At 42.5% G+C, this 25027-nt stretch overlaps 1 protein-coding gene across 1 annotated transcript in view; it reads left to right on the top strand.

Annotated features, from left to right (window-relative positions):
- The window catches only part of csmd2 (CUB and Sushi multiple domains 2), a 222569-nt gene that overhangs the window by 152276 nt on the left and 45266 nt on the right, over positions 1-25027 (top strand). Inside the window, exons 27-39 of the mRNA XM_044052677.1 lie at positions 5576-5778; positions 5959-6150; positions 6932-7070; positions 7214-7401; positions 10102-10296; positions 10938-11054; positions 12653-12766; positions 17984-18079; positions 18496-18699; positions 19392-19516; positions 21845-21941; positions 23048-23152; positions 23330-23448. Of these exons, the coding sequence (XP_043908612.1) occupies positions 5576-5778; positions 5959-6150; positions 6932-7070; positions 7214-7401; positions 10102-10296; positions 10938-11054; positions 12653-12766; positions 17984-18079; positions 18496-18699; positions 19392-19516; positions 21845-21941; positions 23048-23152; positions 23330-23448 (1894 nt within the window). The remainder of the gene's footprint in view (positions 1-5575; positions 5779-5958; positions 6151-6931; positions 7071-7213; positions 7402-10101; positions 10297-10937; positions 11055-12652; positions 12767-17983; positions 18080-18495; positions 18700-19391; positions 19517-21844; positions 21942-23047; positions 23153-23329; positions 23449-25027) is intronic.

Genomic DNA, 25027 nt, shown 5'->3' with positions numbered 1-25027 from the left:
AGCCCTCAAACATTTATTTGAAATTATCGTCATCTCACCACTAAAATACCCTCAGTCTCAAAATAATGTGCACATTTCAAACACTGTCCACTTTGTACCAGAAGTTTGTGTATATAGTTTAGTTATGCAGTGAGCTAAACACTCACACTTTCACAAAGTGTGTGTGTGTGTGTGTGTATCTTCCTGGGAACCTTTGAGTTTTCCAAAATATGAATTATTTTATCTTTTTACATATTTATACCAGCTTGCCCAGCACTCTCAGTGTCTGATTTTGAAAGCCAGGCACTTTGGTCGGTCTAAATTGGATGCCAGGCAAATATTTGAGATTGGATTGGGATAAGCAAGGATCAAGGGAAGCGAAGGTGTGTGTATGCGTGGGTTCTATTAACCTCTGCTTTTATCTCCGATTCCATTTCCCAGCTCCAAACCTTCCCGTCTGAAAATAATTGTGAAGTGTCTCGTATCTGTAGGACAACTCCGCTTACACGTTCTTACATCATGTTCCTCACCGTACTCGGACTGACCGAGCACCGCTGCGAGCACAAATTCAGGTTCTGGTGTCAGGAGAAACCAACGTGTGTCGGTCTTGTGCCCTGTTGAGTCTTTTGAGGTCCATGGTGTGACTATGCCTCAGCTGTGATGTATGATCCCACAGGGACAGTCCCACAGAGGCCACATATTGATGAGGTTAGCTCTTCCTGTGACATTGCCTTAAAATGCACAGTCTCCATTAGTTAGTGAGCATACCGGCAGCTGCAAGACTTACTCGCCTGTACCTCTCTCTTATTCCCTTACATCGCGCACATAATCTGCGCGCGCCCTAACATACGTGCTTGTTTATCATCTCTATGCACACATTCACCTACTCGGGAGACTCCCCACAGGACTCGTGATTGCAGCCAGACTGTTTTGTATGCTTAGGAGAGAGTCTCAGCCCTTCCAATGTCTCTTATTATGAATACAAAATAGTTGAGACAAAGTCAAAAGAGACCCGAGTAATCTCTTCCATCTAAGTCTTCCCTACATCTCCTCGCAGCATTTCCTCTGACACTTGATTGAACCGTTTCATCTCATTAAGAGACGGGCAAGTGAAAAGGAGAGCCCTCAGCTGTACACGTCAAAACATGGAAGATCTCAGAAAATACACATTGAGACCTGAATTCCCTTCTCCTCAATGAGGAATACTGGATTTCATCCAATCACAACCTGTTGTTTTATTCATTCCTCATGCCATCCGTCCATCCCCCCCCGTCCCCATCCAACCTGACTCCCAGGCATTTTGTTTTAAGTGCACAAGTAAATTGAAGCAACCGCGTCTCCCCCTCTTTCCTCTGAAAGGAACACAATTTGAAGAAAATTTGTGAAGCATTTTGCTCACATTTGCGCACATTCCTCCATAATATTCTTGAGAGAGGTAGCTGCAGCAGCATTGTCTCCGTCACATAGCACAGTAACAGTACAATTCCAGGTTTGAACAGGTTTTTCACTGCCGGGCCAAATAACGAAGAGAACGTGCAAATTTCTTTTTTTTTGGCCAGAGAAACTCCATTTCCGGATCATGCCACAACGTGCATCAACCCTCCAGCCGATAGTTAACATAGCCATTATATGCACCCATTTATTTTTGTAGTGAGCCTTACGTTTTAAAACCTTTCACTGTGGTCAGTATAATTTATTTCATCATTTGGATCATCTAAATTATTGATTTATAACAGAGAACAGAGGAAAAGGGTGGAAAATTGGAGCTGCTGTAACATTATCAGGGCTATTTCGGGCTATTTTGTTACATGCGTGACAAAGGGGTGGAAAAAAGACACCACAGAGCAGAATAACAATCGGCAATGGGAATGATGTTAATTGCCTTTTTTAGCAGCTTGAACCTGGTTCAAAAATCTCATGTGTACCTGCTAAATGTTAGTGTGAGAGAGGAAGGGAATGTAGGACTACAAAGAATGCTAAGCTTTTTTTTATATACCTTCCTTAAGACTGAATGATTTGGAGAAAATAACTTATTGTGATTTTTCAGACACATTTAAATATAAATATGTCGTTTCAGATTGTGAGATTGTCAGATTTGACAACAACTTTTACTTCATCCCCATCACCTTCCTACATCACCTCTTTTCATCTGACCACTTCTGCCTCCCAAGTCTTTGCTCTCACAAAGTGACAAGGAGAGATGGGCCAATTAGATCTTGCATAAAAGGAACCAATTATCCCCACAGTCAGCCGATGTTCTTCCTATCCTTCTGACCACCCAGCACAAATCCCTTCATGCTTCAGATGTTCCTTCTGCTCTCCAGCAACATCTTATCCTCCTGCCATCATCCTCTTCTAGCGGCCATGGCGGTGGTTGATATTGGTCTTCCAACCTACCTCTCCATCTTTTTCCGAAACATACATATCTGTACATAGAGCATGCAGTCATGAATGTTGCATTACAAACATCGGACCTTTCAGCGTATCAACAAACATGGTGATGCAAATCCCAAAGCGAGACATTTATATCCCCAATACTATGCCGTCCATATGCGCATTCATAATCTGCGCATGTATTAGAAAACAAGCCGTGAATTTTATTCATGTTGGCAAATCCTGTGAAACACCACCTCACTGTCTCCAGTCTGGAGTATAGGGAGGTGGAGTATTGATAGAAGGGTTGTAGTACCTGAGGGCTTTTATTAAAGCATTTGCATGACAACCATCTGACTGCCTGGGGCGCTTACTTGACACAGATGAAGGCTTTGAACGTCACCTTTGGTTGGTGGAAGAGCAGGAGAAAGAAAGGGTAGGAAATGATGAATCCACCAATGTAACTATGTGTGGAATTAAGTTCAATTAAAATAAATTGAAACGCATCACGTTACAGGGACTCCTATTATACTCATATAGAAATTGTTGTCTTACGTATTGACTATGAGTGAGCCAAACATAGTGTATTTAATTAGATAGTGTTTTGTCATCTCTTCCATTTTATCTAGCAAATCCACCGTGACATATTTTCTGGCACACAAAACAGACTGAGAGCTGGCCAGCCTCTAAATATGTAGTTTAAATTATTACTAACAACATGTTAATGATGTTTTTCATTTGAATGTAGATGTAATATAACAGCTTAGGGCACACCTGTGTGCCTACATTTTTTTTTAAATTCAAGAGTGTTTCGACGGGCATTGTTCCAAACTCAACCACACAAAACAAAAGAAGAATAGTGTCTACTTTAACTTTTAATACCTTTTAAAATAGCGGTTCCTTTTAGTTCAATTTTGACGGCAAAGCATAGCAGGTTGTCTGGGGACCCCCCGAGCTTCTTCAGGATGAGTAAAACTACTGTCTGTCTTTGTTCACCTTTCATTTGTGTTACTCTTTTGATTTACGCGTTGTCACTGAACATTCGTAAGAGTACTGCAATTATAGTCATCGTGGTTTGCTAGCTTTTTAGATAAGGATATGAATATGAGCCCTGTATGCGAGGATGGTGTTGTTCCATCATCGGTTTCACAGATGTGAATGTTTACGTGCGACCTTGTAATGCAGCATATGCTTTACATATGCACGACACAGCGCTCCCTGTACCTCTGTGTGAATATGTGCTGAAGACGCCCCGTGTGCATCTGTTTGTTTTGTGCACACACTTTGTTCACAGGCATCACACCAGGACTTGTCGAGTAGGTTATGTACAGTGTCCACACACACACACACACAGCACATTGTTGAGTAGCCTCTGGCTGTTGCTCACACATCAGACAGTATGGAAATCGCAGTCTGACACCAATTATGCAGAAATAGTGGGAACTTGTTGCTAAAGCCGACGTATCAGTGGGTTGCCGTTTCTCCTCTGCATCATCCTCGGCTCTGTGTATGTGTGCAAAGGAGTGAGGATACTTAAACCACATAATATGCCGGCGCTCCTCTGAAATGGATTGGCCTTGGAAAGCGGTTACATTTCAACTAGAGAGCATGACTAGTGGACAGATTCTATCAATCAATCAATCAAACTTTATTACAGAGCGTTTTTATTTATTATTTTTTTTACAATTAATTTAGCATAAAATGCTTTGCATCATAAAAAAAGCCCCCAGCTGCCAGCTCCCAGGAGCTCAGCCGCCTGGCAAGGAGCCACCATTTTAGATTTTTTGGATATCTAAACCAAGATAAAAACAAAGGGGACATTAGCTAAAAGCCAGATTAAAAAGACTTTTAACCTCAGGGTCCACGAGGGTTCATAGGGTAAAAGCAAGTCTGCGAGATAGGAATGCGCAAGACCTTTAAGACATTTAAAAACCATTAAAAGAACCTTAATATCGAAGTCGGTGCAGTGATTTTAAAACCGCCGTAATGTGAGCACCTCTTTCTGGTCCTCGTCGACACACGAGCAGCTGAGCTAAGCTTGAACGTGGGGATGAAATAACAGAACATGTTCAGATCTGTTTCGATCTGTTTGCTCGCAATAATGCAATTACATCGTCGGGAAATGTATTTTACCCATAAATAAATAAATGTCAGGTGTTTTTGAACTGCGTTTTATATTATCTCACTGAGACGAGTAGATGCAAATCGAGCTCAGCCACAGTAACTTACGTTTGCCGTAACATTTGTACATTTGCAGAAAGCGACTTTACTCTCCTAACATCCTACATGCGTTGGAACGTCTTAATGCCAAATGCAAAAAAAAAAATGTGTGAGAATGTGTCAGAAGATAAACAAACACATTAATGAAACGACCTGAAAAAATATCAGTCTACCGCCTGTAATAAAAGAACTGAAGAAAGTCGTACTGACACTCTCCAACGACTCCAATCAGTATATAAACAGTCAAATGTATAGGCTAACACACACACACACACAAACACACAGCGCATAGAATGGACGGCCCCGCTCGCTGACAGCTGTCTCGGCACAAGTCGGGGGGCTAGATACTTTGACAGCATCAACTTTCTGATGTCTAGACTCGCACTATTAAATGCCATGGCAGACATGTCTGCTTGACTGACACTGTGAAAGATCCATTCGTTCAGTGCTCTGGCTTTGGATTCTGTGTTTTCACCTGAAAAGTTATTTGTTTTGTTTTCTTGTCTCCTGTAATAACAGTCATTTGTATTCTCTTTAATCTTTTTAAATCCCACAGTAGTTTTGTGTAATGTATTGCATCAACCTCCCTGGTCCGGACTTTTTTTATATTGTAGAAATCATGAATTGTCGGGCTTAATTTGGTAGATTGTTATTTATTAATTTAGTTATAAAAAAGCAAATGCAATCCAAATGCCCTGACCTATGTGTTTTGTACCACCGACATTATGTTGAAGGAGCAAATGGAGCCTCGACTTTTCCCTTGACTGCATATTTTAATGAGAACACTGCAATGCAATCAGCTTCTATTAAAAGACCTAAGATCTGTTTGAGCAAACTGAAATACAAAGCAAAGATAAGACAAACTTTTTTTTTTTCCCTGCCTCTCTTCGCTTTTTTTTTTTTACAAAGGCTGATTCAAAGGGCTTTAAGTCTAAATCCACACTCGGTGTTATCTTCCAGCTGTCATGGCTTCTAAAGTACCGTCTCTCTATTTCTTTAACAGTCTCCATTTCCTGGTTTTCCACACGGAGGAGGTCCACGACGTGCTCCGAATCTGGGATGGGCCTCAAGATGGAGGGGTTCTGCTGAGGGAGCTGAGTGGTTCGGTGCTGCCCCCGGATGCCCACAGCACCTTCAACACCGTCAGCCTGCAGTTCACCACGGATTTCTTCACCAGCAAGCAGGGCTTTGCTCTGCAGTTCTCTGGTAGGGAGAAGGGGTGAAGGCAAAGTCAGATGAACGGGGGGGATAAATAATTAGGTAGAGACTGGGTGTAGAAGGATAAAACCAATTCACTCCTCACTGGTTTAAGTGAACCAGGATGATAAAATCCCTTCATCCTCCTCTCTCTCGTCGCTATAACCGCGTCTTGCCTTTCTTCTCCAGTTTCCACTGCAACCTCCTGCAATGACCCAGGCATGCCTACTAATGGTACCCGCGGCGGAGACAGCAGGGAGCCTGGGGACCATGTGGCGTTCCATTGTGATCCTGGCTACATCCTGCAGGGGGCCAACAGGATCACCTGTACCGAGATTAACGGCCGCTTCTTCTGGCAACCAGACCCTCCTACATGCACGGGTGCTCTATGAACACAGCACATACAGTAGTCCTCACTTCTGATGATGAAACTACTCTTAATGTTGTCACATACATACATCTTTTGTGGTCTTTTTTGTGATTAATAAGACCAATCCTGGCTAAAGAAACTCAATAAGATTCCATATCATGCAACGGTGACATGAGAGGACAATGTAAAAGTAGGTTACTTCAAGTATATTATGCCCCACAGCCGTTCTAAAACAGTAGGCAGTGTAACATCTCTCCTGCCGGCAGCACTTTTTGCCAAAAAAGGTAGACTGTGCCGATTCCTAAGGTGATTACTTAAAAGACTCCTCAAGTGAATCTAAATTGGCAAACCGGATTGTTGTGAACCCCAGACGTTTTTTTTTCTGCAGTCACTGCAGCAGAGACGGAGAGATCCGATTATCCTCTTCCTCAATAACAGCACAGACCTCTAAGGCAGACTTCTACTCTTTTTTACAGTCTCCTTTCATGTCATCTCACGCTCTATAAAGCAATGTACAATGTATGAAGCAATAGCAGGCAATACCTTGTCTATTAACTGCTCTAATTAATCACTTTAATACACTGGTATATGTATATACATGTATATACTGTATATATATACATGTATATACATATATATATTTGGGGGTTATAAAGTTTAGTTCTTACATGTGAGAATGTGGTAAGCTAGTGTTTATGGGCAATAGCTACTTCAGTGGGGAAATCTAAGTAACACAATTTTTGAGGGTAGATTTCTTACTGTGACATTAAATCAGTTGTTCCCTTTTCACAGCTCCATGTGGCGGCAACCTGACGGGCTCCAGTGGGCTGATTCTGTCTCCGGACTATCCTGAACCTTACCCTCACGGGAGGGAATGCGACTGGAGGGTTACTGTCACACCGGACTACGTCATCTCTCTGAGCTTCAACCAGTAAGTTCTACGAGTCTAAAAAAACACATCATGTCTATCAAACTGGAGTTGGTCACAACAGCGAGGTTTTAAATTGAAAAACAGAAAACACAGAGCCAACTGCGAGTGTTCTAATGTTATGTCGTGTAAACTTCTGTTCCCAGGTTCAGTTTGGAGCCCAGTTATGACTTCTTACATATCTACGACGGGCCGGACTCCCTCAGCCCTTTGCTGGGAAGTTTCTACGGCACAGATGTTCCAGATCGCATCGAGAGCAGCTCCAATACGCTCTTCTTGGCTTTCCGCAGTGACGCTTCCCTGAGCAGTAATGGATTTGTGCTGCAGTACACAGGTGCGTTACTTTTGCTTGTCGGAATTCCAGTGTTTGCAACGTTCAGTGTCTGGAGATTCTGGAGAAAACAGTGCGTTCTAAATAGTCTACGAGCGTTCGTTTCCCGAGCAACTCGTGTTTTGAAATTCTTCCCCTGGCAGAGTGAGAATGGATTAACCCTCTGCTGCTTATCGACCTTGCAGATTGTTTCTTTTTTTTTAAACTCTTGCCTATTGTCTAGTCCGGAGCGAGTGAGATTAGCCGTGTGAAAATTGCTTCTGACAAAGAACGGGGGCATCTGGGCTGCGGCGGCGCGATCACCGCCCCCGCCATTTGTGCCACGGTCTGCTTTGGCGTCATTATTGATCCGTGCCTCCTCTAGTAGCTTACTAACACAGAGAATCATGAAAATGAGACGCTGACAGCATTTGTGCCTCAGCTCTTTGATTAGTGCTTAGCAGACACACAAGAGGCTTCTTGTGAATTAGAGCAAACTGGTTTTGTTTCTCCTCTCATGTCTGAGCTTAGCTGACCATGGCATGTTGCTTGCGCAACCCTAATTCACTTGCTTACTAATGTACGTGTGGAATTTTACAGAGGAGAGTTTAACGAGCAGCACAAGACATATGTGTTTCTGCAGCTGTGTTTCAGACTGTCGGGCCTCAGTACTTGAATGTTAAATCCCTCACCTAACGAATATACAGATGCTCAACAACCTCTAAATTAGACGGAGCATCTTTGTTAAGGGCTTTGCTTGAGAGAACACTGTTAAATCTCCTTAAATCTCCTCTCCTCAATTAGAGCTGTTAAGGTATCCGGCACTTAACCAATTTCACATCGACCCTGGACTTTCTTTCTCCGCTGATATCCAGAATGGTTTTAATCTTTACAAGCGACTCAGCGGATTTTCTGTATAGAACTGATGGCGAAACCCAGGGTTTTGGCGAGGCGGCGTTACAGAGTCTACCTCTTAACTGACTCCCAGCAATATTTACTCCAGTGTGTAATATGGTGTGTGATACTGTACAGCCAATCTGGTGGAGCAGATGGACTCAGTGTGTGGCCCAGAAAAACTCCCTCTCCTGACTTTCAATTCTCCACACTAATGAACCATAACCAAATAATACATAAATTACCTCCTCAGTTTCAGACAAAAAACATGGCACAAAAGCGTGTTTGGCTGCAGGTTTGCGTCTGTTTGGTTGGGGGAAATAGCAAGTTGACGAGTTGGTGCAGGCAGAATTTGGTCGGCACGCCGCTGAATATTGCATTACAAATTCTGCCTGAGGTGCTGTCAGCCTCTTTACCAAGCAGTCGTTATGTCCTTCTGTTTCTGTGTCTCTGGCCGTGTGTGAGTGAGCAATATGTGGGGAGGGCACTTTTGGGTGCCTGAGCCACATTTGAACACGTAGACGAAGTCATGGATAGAGACGCGCGGAAAGAAAAAGAAGAAAAACAAAAAAAATTCAAAGGTCTCGGTTGATAGTTGATGTCTCTTGTCATTTTCTCTCGGGCCAGTGTGGGAAAATTAGTGACATCTGACACTGAGACGACAGATTGGAGCAAACAGAGCTCACTCCTTCTATTCTCAAGCATCTCAGGAAAATACAGCCTTTGCATTCCAGCAACGATCTTCTTCTTGTGAGTTTGTGTGGTGCCCTTCTGCTGGTTAGCGACTAAAGTCCAAACTATTTTTATCTCCAAGTAATTAACCATACAAAAGTAATTATGCGGTGTAAATTTAACTCATGCCAATAAAGTCTTCTAAATGTTACACACTGGACCTGTAAGGACCATTTCAGGCCTTCAGTTTGCTCCGTTTATCACACCTCTACCATCTCTCTTGGTCTCTAGGTGTGCAGACGTAGCGAGGGTTTTCTTGGGCATCCTTATTGACCTTTACGAATGGATGCTTCGGGAATGTGAACACATCTCTAAGTGTTACCTTTTCAAAGTTTGCCTTTTTCGCTAGTTGGTACTGAAATACTTCAGGCACTAAATTGCGAAATTGGACGCTTTCCCGTCAAACGCAAACCCTCGACTCCCCCCTCCATGTGTGTCTGTGTGTCAGTGTGTTTAGACAAATGTTTAAAATTGGCTGCTAAGAGCACAGCAGACTGCGTCTAAGACTGAATCAAATTGCTTTGGGCCTTTTTCGTTAAGGTGTAAAGTGTAGAGCGTGCCACACTGACAGGCTTCCTCTTACATGCACGCCCCCCAAGAACAATGCGATGGAAGATTGAGCAAGACGTATTTCCCATGACCTCAGGAGTGGTGATTGATATGTGGTTAGATACAGCGTGTGCGCGTGTGATTGTGAGACAGAAGGAAAGCATGTGTATGTGCGTCGTCTTCTCTGGTTGAGTGCGCAGCGAAGTGTTGTGTGAAAACCAGTTGTGTGCAGTCAGCAGACCTTGCACTTCCACTCTCAATCCGCTGCATGTCTGTCTCCGCACAACCATACATACCTCCAACAGCCTCAGATGTGAGCGAGCCGTGTCAAAGATTAGGATGAAAAGTGGCAGTCAGTGAGATACTGTATATTTACTGAAGGAGGGAAGCAAGGAGTTAAAAAGAGGAGGGACGGGTTGGGGAGCAGAGACAGCAGCAAAGGCTAGAGGAGACCTTACACAGATAATGACTGTATTTCTATTCTGTTTTAGTATTCTAGTAATAGTTTTCCGTTTGTTGATTTTTCCGCCGTGTTACCTCTCTCCACAGAGAACCCCAGGGAGTCTTGCTTTGAGCCGGGTCTGGTGCGCAACGGGACGCGGATGGGCACCGAGCTCAAGCTGGGCTCCTCTGTCACCTACAACTGCGGCAGTGGCTACACGCTAGAGGGAGACTCAACCCTCACTTGCATCATGGGGGGAGACGGCAAGCCGAGCTGGAACAAGCCCAAACCCATTTGCATAGGTAAATACTGACACGAGCCGCGTCACTGCTTAAAGCTTGATCCCGTGTAAACATGCACTTGTGATTATACGGGTGTAGCTTTGATATGCAGTGTGAGGAAAGCTCAAGTTTACTCTATCTCGTCACCGCGCATTCACAGCAAATCCTGCAGCATCCTGTCTGTTGCGTCATTCCCACAACGCCACTAACACTCACATGTTGAAAGCTGGTAAAACATCCCCCGTACCCAATTTGGCTCTGGCGGCGCGATGCTGCGTGTACGGCTGAATACATATATACTCAGACGCAGATTTTTCACAACACACATACAGTACGTGGATTCAGCTCTTGTGCAAATAAACGAGCCCACGCAGAGCATTTTTATGGGCTTTGCGCAGGTGAGGAGATTCGGGGGCCTCACTGCATCCAGGCTTAACCCTGAGGGACACTTGGAAAACATTGCAATTTCACTGTGGCAAACACCAGGGACATGTTCCACCCAAAGCCCAATCAGACAAGAAAAGTAATTTAGGAGTGATGGAACAGAGGGGCTGGGAAACAGGAGGTGGGGGGAGGGGGGGGGATTGAATCTTACAATATTGGCTTCAGACCTTCCTTTTGTGTTTGACTTATCTCGTCATGTCTCATCTCTGTCTCTCCAGCTCTATGCGGAGGACAGTACTCAGGTTTGGAAGGAGTGGTTTTGTCTCCCGGTTACCCCGGCAACTACAGCAGCGCACGGACATGCTTGTACTCTGTGGCTGTGCCCAAGGATTATGGTAAGCCAAAAAGAAGAGTTGTTGTTTTGTTTTGTTTTTTTTTAGTGGGGTTTTGAATAAGCTTTTCGTGTGCATACCTTTTAATTAAGATGGAATTAGAATATAGCATCTCCACAAAATGCCCTATTTAGGTTTAAACTGTACTTAAGTGACCCCACAATCCTGAAGATAAGGAAGCGAAATAAAACATCACTAGTGGGAGAAGAAGGCAAATTTAAATTTCCCACACGTGGTCAATAGAATTAGCCTTTGTCAACTTTTTCTTAACAAATGCACTTTTGTCTCATATTTGCACTATTAAGTCACACAGTGATTGATACTTCCCATATCCAATTATCTCATTGCTATGCGCGGAGTTTTACATTACTTTGGGGGAGCTAGAGCTATTAAATCACTGTCTTGCGGACTGGGCATACAATATGTCTGTCTGACACACACACACACACACATACACACACACATACACACATACACACACACACACACACCAAAAATAATTGGTTTGTGGAAGACAGTTTCTGGAGTTTTGCTTCTTTGTGGCATTTCCGTCTTAAAGGTCACAGATTGCATACAATATGGCATTTGATACTGTGGGAGCAGCAAATTATTCAGAAAAGCAAAACAATGCAGGAGTGTGACACGGCTCAGTTACAATATGTCTCCGCTTTACTGCGTCATACATTTTTCTCTTCCCTCCGCATCTTTAATGGCTCACGTTTCCCATTATTGCCACGTTACACCAAACAGCAGCAGACAGCATTGTGGGGGAGGGGGTGGGACTTCAATCTCTCCAATGATGAGGTCATGGAGCCCATGTTCCTTGGATCCTGTCAGCAGCATATTTCACTTCATAAAATCAAGTTGAAATCATTCCACTACTGCATTTTCCTAGAAAATGACACCAAGGCCCAAGGCAGCACAGAAGCAACAAAAATGCTGATTTTTTGGGTTTTTTTTTTCCTTTGGTGCATAGAAGGTGTCATTAAAGCTCCTTTTCTTCGCGAGGACAAAGACACTTGCTTCGTCATGTTGAAAAGAAATAGCAGTCAGAAGACAAAGTCCTGCCACCAAACCTAATGGAGAGCCCTAGTCCTTTGTCGCCTCTGCCCTTTTATTCTCCCTCACATCCTCTCCATCCCTCTCTTTAATCTGAAATATTCATCTCCGGTAAAGTAGACATAGATTAGATGTGAAAGGGCTGAATATATTCACGCAACAGCAATAGGAGGAGAGTAGTTTAAAAGGATGAAAGCACGGTGGAGCTTAGGCTGCACATTGTACAACAGATTGGCTGTCGGTGCCAGAACCTTTCATTTACTGACAAGCCATCAAGTCCGGACAAGATCGCTGATCTCCGAGTGTAATATCACTTTTTGCTCGTGTTGTCACAACTGTGGACATTATCCACCTGGCTTTAAGTTGAAAGTTTATCTGAAATTGCTCCTGATAGTATTGCTTTGAATGCGGGTACTACAAAGTATCGATTTGCTGTGTAACATTAAACGGATGCGATAGTTTTCAGTGCGACTGTGATGTATTCACTAATATGATCTAATTCCTGTTTCCGAGTATTGAAGTCAATTTTCTGTCTTCTCCAGTGGTCTTCAGTCAGTTCGCCTTCTTCCAAACAGCGCTGAATGACATTGTGGAGGTCTACGACGGAGCGACGCAGCATTCCCGTGTACTCAGCTCCCTGTCTGGAGCGCACACAGGTAGTGAAACGTCGACCCACATAATCACATTTTATTTTATTTTATTTTATTTTATTTTATTTTATTTTATTTTATTTTATTTTATTTTATTTTATTTTATTTTATTTTATTTTATTTTATTTTCCCCGGGGGTGTGTAGCCAGCGAGCAAACAAAATGTCATTTGCCTATTTGATCTCGCAGCCATTGTTCTGTGACATGACAGGCGACTAAACGAGATGCTGCACTAGCCCGACGTTTCTTTAAAGATCCAGTTTACCTCGTAGACAAATTGCTGACACAGGCTGAGCTGCCGCGGCTGCAGGTGCGTTCCGGTGAGCTCTACAACAACGACGACGACGCGCAGGATAACGCGCCAGCAGACAGGCATAACGTGCCCTGCATACACTCACGCCTGCTGTGGTACAGACACACACACACGTACATGTCATGAAAAATGTCCTGTGTGTAACATTTAGGAGGGTTTTTATTGCCAGAGATTGAATAAACCACCTGTATGTATGATTGTGCACGGGAAGACGAACAGCCTTAGAGCCTGTTTGATTTTTAGTAGCCTTAGAATAAGTCCTTCCTATGTGTTTATGGTAAGGATGCGGCCATCTTGAGCCGACATGTTTTTTTGCAGCTGGCGGAACAGATGTGTGTGTACACAATGGGCCACCACACGCTACAGATTTAACATTATGTTATACTTATTATACACAAATATGCCTGAACTGCAACCCTCATCCAAACATCTTCTTTCTAAGTAGTTGCAATTGCAATAATCTCCTCAAATCAGCACATAGCAGTAATTATAAATGTGTTAATTGAAGTGTTTTGAAAATGACATGTAATAATCAGGCAAAAAAAATCCACTCATTCATTTATTCATTCATTCATTCATTCGTTTTGTAAGCAATTATTCTCAGTTGAAACATCAATTATGATGATATTTTGACAAGAAATCCCACTTTGCCATTAAAGTAATGATATATTTATGGAAGCAGTAGCGTGTGGCAGTGTTGTGCAGTGACTTTTACAAAATAGGAAATCAGAGCCAAGGAATCATCTACACCTTTCTGCACCCCTTTCCTGCCTGGAGAATTATCAGGATTATTCATTTGAACTGTCTGGCGGAAAACATTACAAATGTGCAGCGCAGTAACCATCACTATCTTCAAAATACGACGCTCAGTAATAATCTCGTATTACCTGCCATAGCGCACTATTTTCTTTTTATTTACTCCTCAAATCCACTGCAGAGACAGCCCAGCACCTTCATTGAATGAATTGACTTTAATTATGAAGACAGAATGCTTGATTATGGTGAAGGTTAATTGTATTTTACTTTTAGTTTTTTTTAGTTTAGTTATTATCTTCAATACACTCTCCATTGTCATACATCCTAGACAAAATGACAATTCCACCTATTAGCAATAATAAATCAGAGTGCAATTTGCTCAGGGACTTTGTTGATGTAAGAAAATACGCTGAGTCAATGGCAGTGACATTTAGCTATAACCTGTCATGCATCAAAGATCCGAGTTCTAACCATAATGAGCAAAATTCCAGCTGATCTAATCAAAAATCTGTTCCCTTTTTCTGCCGTGACGTAAACCCTGGCCTTAACTGAACCATTGAATGGAGAATAGCAGAAATTAGAACAGTTGTACGTTTGACGGTGAGCCGTTGAAGGAGAACCAATAATATCTGATCCAACAGCTTTGTAAAATCACAATATCATGGATGAGATAAAATGCCATCACTGTGTTGATGGGCTACAAAAGAAATAGCTCGAGTTGGGGGAGGGTCCGTGTTTCAAGTCTGCGTGATGCGTGCGAGTTTGGGGCCGCTCTTCATCTCAGCCCGCCACAATCTGTGGCATGACAAAAGAAGAAATGATTGGTTTGTATCCAGGGCAGCCTCCGAAAATCCAGTTTACAGCTCAATAAACAGGATGCTGTATTAACGGAGGAATCCTGGCGGCAGGTTCAGAGAGCTCTCTAACCAGGCATGGCAGAGCAGAGCAGCCTCACTTTGGCAGGGGAAGACAGACTTTAAGCCCACATAGGAACTGTTGCTGCATAACTAGTGCACATAGGCAGAACAAGCATGAATAAGGCATAGTGTCCCAAGATACACACTCCCAAAGCATGCACATGTGTGAGTTTATAAAGCAATATACTGAGCAGGCCGTCTTTAGTTGTCGTTTGTCAGGCAGGGTCAACACCTTTAGTCAAAATGCAAGTGAGTTTGTTGGGTTTAAACTGACCTTGAACAGCACATTACCTTATTCTGGTCTGTTTTGTCAGCACTGACTTGGCATGTAGGGCAAACCACACAGACAAAAAGACAATTATCAGTGAAAAGAAAGCTAAAACGAGGGAAAAGTGAAATTATGTATATGCATGATAAAAGGTGGGAATTGGAAAAGGGAGGGAGGTGGGGTGCAGGCAAAAGGGACGATGGGACTGAATCAAGGAAATCAAGGGGACTTATCTAAATGCTAATTTTTGAATACATTAAAACAAAAACTAGGAAATGTCACTCTCTTGGCCATCAACTGTGACTGGGCAGTCCATACTTATTCAACTGTTTGTAGGCTTGACCACTTGCTAATTCTGATTCGGTTCAAGCACAGCATGTTTTTTTTTTCTATAGTTAAATTAATAATCCTGCTGGAATGACAAATTTTAAATGTATTTATTTTTAAAAAACTGTGGGTTTACATAGATTATATAGAAAAATGGATGCTGTTCTTTGGTCGCAAAAATTAATTCCATCACCTGCAACCAGACACCATTGGACAATACCAGCTGTCAGTCACACTGATGTCATCATCCATTATCCTCTGAATGGGAGCATCATTTACTCAATTGACCTGAAACTTCATTTAGATTGTCAACCCCCTCAGTGAAATGTTAACCGATGTTATAAATCAAGTGAGAAGTGTGTGCATTTTTCCCATTGGCTTCAATTCAATCTTGACTTTATATATCGATGTATTTAGTTTGCCTTTATTTAACCAGGTCAGTCAGCCGAGAACCAATTCTCATTTACAATGATGACCTGAGAGCACACAAACAAGATGAGAAACATCAACAATAAACAATATTAAACACTTCATAACAGTCACGCGTCGAATAATAATGGTTAAAAAGCAGGCGCAACAGTCACAAATTGTTGGTCTTTTTGTAACCAGGGGCGTTGACCTCTGCTACGTCCATTCTACTTCCTGTTTAATTTTTCAAAATACGTCCATCTTTATATCGAGTCGAGTTTTGACTATTGACTACAAATGTAAGTCTCACACATGCCGTCGTAGAGGATTTTTAAGGGCAAAGTGGCGTCGAGCTGGAGGAGTGCCAGCATGCTGACACATGTTCGAGCCGTCTTGGTGAATACCTTCTCCGCAGAGCAAATTATGAGACACTGTCACCATGACATCATGCAGCAAGGTCTTTCCTTTTTAATAAACTACCCAGCATGCCTTGGGGAACCCACAGTGGAACGTGAACAATCTGGTGACGATGTATTTTGAGCTGTCGCAGGACACTGCACTTAGATGTGCACAAACATTCACACACACACACACACACACAAATGTGAGCCAAAACAGTGCAGAATAACCGACCCACACAAACACGCAAACACAGATGTTGCCTCTGGGGTAAGGCCACGTCTGCCTCCCACTACAGTATGACAGCAAACAGACACAGAGTAATGACATCCACTGCAGAGAGGCAGACCGCAGCACACTGAGAGGAGGACACAGAGACGGAGACAGAGTTGCTCGCTTCACATCAAACGCCGTGTCAGCTGACAGTTTCCCTCGTCACAGTGTATACATGGCATGTGTTTTTTCCTTTTTGTCTGATGACACTGTTACACTGAAAAAGCGTGTGGGAGATGATATCAGTAACACACTATTGTCTTTCTGAGAACTCCGTAATGTTTTATTGATAGGGAGATGTTCTCTGGGGAACAAAGCTATATGAAACATAAAGGGAGTGGGAGTTCATTTGCATTGTTGGTAATGTAATGTATAGTTTTTGAGTAGATAGAGTATCTTGCCAATAGATTGTTATTTGAAAATAGACATGGCCTCCTGGTGAGTCACTCGATTTACAGCATCAGTCAACATTTTTCCCGAGGAGTTAAATGTTTCAATTGTGAGCTTCAGGTCTTCTTCAACAGAACATGAAGTCAGTAAATGATGTTCCCATTTAGAGGAAAGTAGATGACAAATCATGGCACGTGAGTCATCAAGCCCAGTGTGGACGACGGATACTATTGTCCAACAGCTTCCTGGTCGCCGGTGACATTTTGTGAACTTCTAGTTTCAAAAACTGTGACATGGCGCCTCGCAAATGTCAATGCCTTCAAAAACGACGACTGCGTGCAACTTTTTATTCACAGTCTATGAGCAAGCCTCACAAAAAGCTTGTAATTAGAAAAAAAAAACAACCCAAAAACATTTCGGCTACCAACACATGCGATGCCTCTCTGTGCAAGCATGATCTCATATCCCATTTAAAAAACGAAACCCACGCCTGACAGTTGGAGTGAATAATGGCTGTTCCAAAACCTGGCCCGCCACAATAACAAAAGCTTCATCACCCTCGGTTTTTAAATTTGACAGATGGACAGCCACTAAGCCCTCGTCAGGTGACCTCAGACTCCTGCCTGTACAGCTTGCCTTTACAGCTTCCTGCGCGTAAGCAGGAGCTTGATTGCAGCAAGCCTTAAACAGCAGGTGACGATTCCAACCTTGGATTTGATTCTGTACATGACCCAAACAGTCAATGAAGTGAACCCTGCTGGTTGTTCTGCTGCATTAAAGAGTATCGCTGCACCATTTTCGGCAGCTGCTCATCCTGTGGATTTGTTAATTGGGGAACGTGAACTACAATCAGGTACAACGCTCCAGCAAGGAGACGTACAATAATGAATTCCTTTGGAGAAAAGAAAGACTTTTTATATTTAGTCACAGTTGCAGCTGAGGAAAATAGTTGGCAATCAAACAAGCAGTGCAAAATATTAGGATAATCTTACTTGCCAAAACAGTCACATTTGACATCCACATTTACTATTGAAATATACATTGGTGATTAGATGGTATGGTATATACGCATGGGTTTGTACACACACACACACACACACACACACACACACATAACGACAGCTCTTTGTCAAAATCATGACAAAGTGTCTCTGTAACTTTTCTCCCTCTCAGGCGAGTCATTGCCACTCGCAACCTCCAACCAGATCCTGATCCGCTTCACCTCCAAAGGCCAGTCCAGCTCCAGAGGATTCCACCTGGTCTACCAGGGTGAGTGTGACACAAACAAACAAATCCTACTGATGCTCAATTCTTTTGGGTATTGTCTGTTCTAAAAGACTTGTTTGTCTTTGTGAGGACAAAAAAAAAAGAACACATGAACCACAGGAAGTGAGGACATTTTGGCTGGTCCTCGAACCTTAAACTTGCTACTCATTTTTTATTAAACAATGCACTGTACCCAGAATTAGTATTTATTTTTGCATTTTATTAAAAGTATAAGCTGAAGGAATCACAAGGCAAAGAGACGCTTAATAGCACATTTTAACAAGTTCATGTTTGAGATTTTATTAAAACCTGATATAATTAGTTTTTTAAAATAGTTTTCTCAATGAACACAGACTCATATTGTCATGACATCGCACATCACCCTGGTTTCCTCTTTGGTTTTTTCCCCCCCCCCAAAGCTGTGCCCCGGACCAGCGCCACACAGTGCAGCTCAGTCCCTGAGCCCCGGAATGGCCGCCGCATGGGCAACAACTTTGCTGCCGGCGCTGTGATCCGCTTTGAGTGCAGCCCAGGTTACGTGCTGGAGGGATCGAGTGCCATTGAATGCTTAACGGTTCCGAATGCCTTGGCGCAGTGGAACAGCTCCATACCCAGCTGTATAGGTAGGACACACATATACCCAAACACAGATTACACCCTGATTACATTATTAAGGTTAAGCTTTCCCAAGACAATGTGGTTATGTTTTTGTGAGATTTGTGGCATTTCTTTGTTTAGGTGGCTACTTACTTTCATATATATATTTTTTTTTTTTCTCTCTCAAAGTCTCATCTCCTTTTCTCCTAATGGATTTTTGGAGTGTAAAAAAAATCTTGTTAGCCTGACACAAATGACGACTGTCAGCCATAGCCTGTATCCACATGGCAACGTACAATCCTGCAGTGCTCAGGTGGCAGGAGCTGCTGAGGGTCACAAATACACACAGATGTACACACGTAAATATGCTTGTACACAGACACACACACAGCGTGCAGCTGCAACAGATGCTCCTACTTTGTCACCAGATGTGTAAGTGTGCGGGGCAAGCTGGGGAAACGGGGTTTGAAGGAAATGTTTGCGTTTGCCAGGTGGATGAGTTCTGGTGTGTAATTATGGAGCGCACCTCTATTTCGATTAAATGTATTAAAGTTAAACTATTTTAAATGTGACGGAGCGTTTTTCAATCACACGTGCAAAGTCATTAGGAAACAGAAACTGATTAAGTTGATGGTTCAGTTGAGCATTTTGATATTATATGCAGCCATTGAACATTATATGGTTCTGTAAAAATGACTCCCCTTTCCCCCCCCCACAGTTCCATGTGGCGGTAACCTAACCCATCGAACGGGCACCATCTTGTCTCCTGGCTTTCCTGAGCCTTACCTCAACAGCCTCAACTGTGTGTGGAAGATCACCGTTCCTGAAGGATCGGGAATCCAGGTTTGCACCACCCCGTTTCTGCCGTCGCGATATGACAAAGATTGAACATGAATGTCGAAGAATAAAATGTAATGACAGCTAAAGGTCACTGTCGCACCGTGAAAAACACTCACTCGACATAGCAACTCGGGAACAAAAGGGTAGATTGTGATTGTGTGTAACTGTGAAGGTTAACAATCTAATGATGGTAATTCTGGTTCAAACTGTCTCTGGCGAATTTATAGATTTTATTTATATTTAGCCACTAACCATAATGGCTCCACATGGTTTTAAGAACAAGCTCCTGTGCTGCTGTGTTTTAAGCTTTTGCCAAGGGCCAAATAACAGAGTGACTCAAAGTATAGCATTTACAGTTCTCATGGTACAGGAGAGCAACTAAATGATAGACTATAGACTTTACAGGGGCTCAGAATTTAATTTGGCTGATCACTATACCAGAACGCTAAGATTGCAGAACCTGAAATAAATTTGTACATAATTGCCTCTTGAATTACTTTACTTTTCTTTCCTGGGACTTAATTCAGTTTGCATTTTCTTATTCTTTGATGCGTGTGTGATGGAACTAGCCCAGAAACCTGTGGGGAAGGTCCCTGTGGATCGAGCTGACGGCGAGGTTTTAAGCTTATGCTTCAGCCTCTGTGGCTAATGACCTGAGTGCCATCCCTCAGTTATTAGCTCATCCACATCAAGTGGACTGTCCTTGCAGGTCAAATATATGAGATGACCCAAAGGCACGCTTAGCATGCTGCGCACATTGCGACGGACTGGAGGTGAAATGGAGGAGGAATAAGAACCGGAATCCAAATTTAGTCACAGCCTCTTAGACGCTCCGAGCATGGGAGCCAAATATATAAACACCAGACTGACGGTGGTAAAGAAAGCTAACGATATGTGACAGTTTGTGTTCTTAGGGCAAGTCGGCGCACACATTTTGCATGTGATACTACAATGTGAGGTGTCAACTCCAGAGGGTTTACATTTTTTTTGGGCTGCACTCGCTGCAGTTAAATCCTCATACCTCCTGTTCTTACTCTTCTTTATCTGTTTCACACCTTCACCCTGGCTTTATCTGTCTGCCTGTCGTTCTCGCCGCCGCTCCCCCTCCACCAGCTAGACACATTAGATCAAAGTGTCACGATCCAGAGGAGAACTTAGAGGAGCGAGGTGCCTTGCCGGCACATTTGCCATGGCCCTCTAATGAAAGATCAATCTGCGATCTGCCTCATCTCCCTGGGATGTGCCAGAGCCCCGACTGCCCATTTAATTGGCTCGTATCCGATCTGTTACTATCAGAGGGAGAGGAGAGGGCCAAGGAATGGATGTGAGAGCGGACAGAAAAGGGGGGCTTGGGGAAAGTAAAAGAATGAAGGAGGACACATGCAGTGGCAGCAGTAGATGAACGTGAAGGACAAAGCGATAAAAGAAGACATGCGATCAAACGCACACTGTCATTTGTTAAGTGCTCTGGCAGTTTTACATATTACGTCTTTGGATTACATGATATTTTATGTTGTTTTATGATCAATAAGTCTCATAGGAGAAACAAGTCAAATGTTGTTAAAAGAAAAGTCTATAAACATGTCTTAAGCATTAATAAGATGTTAATTAACAGCACTTGAACTAATATGTTTTAGCATTTATTATTTATCAATTTAGTTTATCATTTAGAAACCTCAAAACAACAATGAATGTGTTAAATATCAACTTATTTATGTTAATAACCATCTTATAATCTACAACAAGGGACACTTTTTCTTTGGTCTGAATTTACCAGCAATACAAGGCCTGACATCCATCATGTCGGCAACCTTTTAAGAGAATCCTCAGTTTCTTTTATTGATTTTTTTTTTTTTTTTTACAGTACTCATGTATCGTCTTTATCTCGCCAGTTGTAAGTGTCGTTAGAATAAGTTTGATCTTGACATTCCTTGAAAAGTTGGAAGGTAGGTATTTTAAACTTTAGAAAAGAGAGGGAGGAAAACAAAAAAGTCTAAACTATGTGTGCTCTCTACAACACTGGGCTGGAGCAGGGGGTCGGAGTGAAGGTTGTTAACTTTGGGATGTTGCTTTCCAGAATTTCAGAAATGTCCTTGTCATGATGGTGATGATGTAACACTCTAACAAGAAGTTCACTGCATCAGGGCTCAGACAAGGCCCTTCTCCACATCTCTTTTTCTGTTGTCTTCTCCCACTCATGCTGATGTTTGTTTTCCCCTCCACATTCGCACTCCTCTTTATACCCTGATGGCTTTCACCCCCACCTCACTCATCGTGGCCCTCTCCCATTTCTTTTATTCACTCTGTTTCTTCCTTTTTTTTGTCTCACAGATCCAGGTAATCAGCTTTGTCACAGAGCAGAACTGGGATTCACTGGAGGTGTTTGACGGAGGAGACAACACCGACACCATGCTTGGCAGCTTCTCAGGTACTGCTGTGTTTGTTTGTTTGTTTGTTTGTTTGTCTGTTTGTGTGCATTCTTTTGTTTCTGCTTGTGCTTTAATGCAAGACCGAGCATGTTTTGAAAATCACCCCACCTGCAGAATGCAAAGCCGAGGTAACCTCGTAGCTCATTCATCCCAGAGCGTCATCCAGCAACTGGAGTGAGACTAATTTGTTGATCGGTACATATGGTACAGAAAATGAAAACCGTAACACTGCTACATTAAAATCCGAGACGCATAAAATCAACTGAAGTTGAGCTCCCGCGGATTTTTCGACAAAGGTCGGCCTTTACTGCGTGGAGGTGGTTGTTTGTTTGTTTGCGGTATCTGTGCTACTCACTTCATGTGTGAGGAGGCGACAACGGGGAAATCTCCGTTTGTTTAGGTTTTGGAAACAGACGTACAAAAGTAAAGCTGTGAAGGGAAAGAGGAAGAGAAATGGCAGCCTCACAAAAGTTACATCAGTCAAATGTGATTTTATTAAGAAAGTTCTGATCTTTTCTATGATTCGCTGAATATATACCCACTTGGTATATACATTTTTCAGTCTCTTGAGAAGAGTGGAAGGAGTGGAAGAGACAGTTAAATGTCTGAAAGCCTGCTGCCAACTCATGGTTGGAGGCTTAAATACAGAAAATGTCAGAAAACCACTGTACAGTATATTTTCATATTGGTACAGCGCCTCAAATAATCTATGTATTATCAGTTTGCCTCCCTAATACCCTTTCTTTCTTTTTCTTTTGTTCCTTTAATGAAAGTTGGAGAATACAAATCCATAATTAATTTTGAGCCAACACTTTTCCCGATCGGAAAGGAGCAGTGAGAAGAATATAATTCTTATTTGTATCTACCCCGAACTTAAACAGTTTTCGTCTCCTATCCACCCCAGTCCATCCTAATACATCTATACACAGTCATTCGTGTACATACCTTTTCTGCATACGTACACAAACACACACATGCAGACACACTCTCAACTGGTCCAATGCAAAACAATAAAAGAACACTTATTTCAGCTTATACACTTGGTTATGGTCGGTCTATGCTGGAGATGCCGTTGCTAAACTCCACGATTAATCTTGTCCCAAAGGCACCACAGTTCCGGCGCTCCTCAACAGCACCTCCAACCAACTCTACCTCCACTTCTTCTCTGATATTAGTGTGTCTGCGGCCGGATTCAGGCTGGAATACAAAAGTAAGTTTTTACTATCTGTGCCAACACCCCGAGGACAAGTATTACATCAAATAGAAGTGCATTTCTTATGAATAGTTACAGGGTTTTATTACTCTCCACCTTTTTGGCATTGTCGTTTGAAGTATTTAAACGTGTCCTCTCCACACTCCTCTTTTCATATATTCTCCGTCTCCTCAGCTGTGTCTCTGACCAACTGTCCAGAGCCCGTGGTTCCTATGAATGGCATTAAAGTTGGGGAGCGTCTTCAGATGAATAATGTGGTGTCTTTCCAGTGTGAACCGGGATATACTCTACAGGTAACATCGCATCTTCCGCCTGCAAATAGGATGGCAATAAAGCCACATTGATGTTTATCCTTGTCTGGCCTTTTGCCATTTTAACTGCTTTTTATTCTCTCCTGGTTGTAAGTTATCTCCTTAAGCCATGATCACATTTCACGGAAGTGGATGGGGCAAAATGTCAGAGCAGGACAACGTGGACCGGCTTCTTTTTTTAGTTTATTGAGGAAGTTACCCTCTCACTTTTCAGCCTCGGTGAACTTTATGCTCGTATTATGTAAATGCAATGAAATCAGTTTAAACATATTTGCAGTGATGTTTCGAGTCCTGTGACCTCAACGTTTATTTACACCAGACAGGGAATGGATATGTGCTGAGCTCCGTGTTTTTTTGGTGGAAATCCTCTCTGTGGTTTCATAGATTAGGGGGTGAATTGTTATGATTCATCTTTGTCATACACCCTGGATGTAATGATGCATAAAGCCCTCCAATTTATTTATTTATTTATTTTATTTTTTTTTTTTTTAAAGCCACCCAAAGGATAGGCTGTGTGACTCGACAGGTATCCACAATATGGCGGGTTCTATTTTAGAGGATGTGGTGCCGGTTTGCTGTAATCTGTAATTCGGCTCAGCCTCCGAAAATTGACTGTGCTCTGCACATCCTCCGGCACTTCCACTGTCATCATTTGGGCTGCGGGGGACAGATGGTGACATCTGGGGAACACATTGGATGCAGCACTTCACACAAATTCTCCTTTAACATCGTCTCTCCACTCCACATTACAAGGTCTATCAGAACTGTGTGTTCCCATCAGCGCTCACAGCCTGTCCTCGTGATGAAACGCCAGATTTCGTTTACGTCATCATTTTTCCCAACACCTGTTTCACTTTGCATTTCGTAGAGTGTAGAGCGTAATAAATATTTGTCCATGGGCATAACCTTTCTCCCAATATGTACAATAGTCTGAGAGGACAATCTCAGTTATGTGTGGCGTTGAATTATTATCATATCAATCATTATTCACATTCAACAAAACTCCCACGTGTGTTTTTCACTCTAACATACTAGATAACCCCTATAGTTACACATCAGTATCCCTGTCAGTTGCAAAGGTAAGATAAGATATGGAAATTAAACTACCATCCATGATTCTGAAGCCATTATCACTATAAAAAAGACGAAGAGGTGTATTTGAATTGCTCAGAAGACACAGAAAAACGACGAAATGCTGCTCGTTACAGTGGGTTGTCCACTTTTAGAGAAGCCAGGTGAAGAAGTCTGTTCTTTTTTTTCTTTTTTTCTTTTTTATTCTTAAAAACATCTGTTTTTAATCTTCACTGCAAGTTAGTGTAGAATCCAGAGACCTTCAGAGAACTGCCTGTTGTGTTTCTCATTGTTTGGCAGAGCAGCAATGAACGTGAGGTGCTTCTTAATCGCTCCCTCTCTCCCTCCTTTCTGTCTAATCATCTTAATATGCCTGTGATGCAGCCTCTCTATTGTTCTGTCACTTCAGATGGATTTAGTCATTTAGTTGCCACGTCGTCGTGTGGAGACAGCCATCAGGTTCAAGCCACTGAAGCAACAGATGAGTGAC

Source organism: Solea senegalensis, linkage group LG20, assembly GCF_019176455.1.
Source record: "Solea senegalensis isolate Sse05_10M linkage group LG20, IFAPA_SoseM_1, whole genome shotgun sequence".
Lineage (NCBI taxonomy): Eukaryota > Metazoa > Chordata > Actinopteri > Pleuronectiformes > Soleidae > Solea > Solea senegalensis.
The sequence above is the reverse complement of the archived record's forward strand: the minus strand, read 5'-3'. Positions and strand labels throughout refer to the sequence as shown.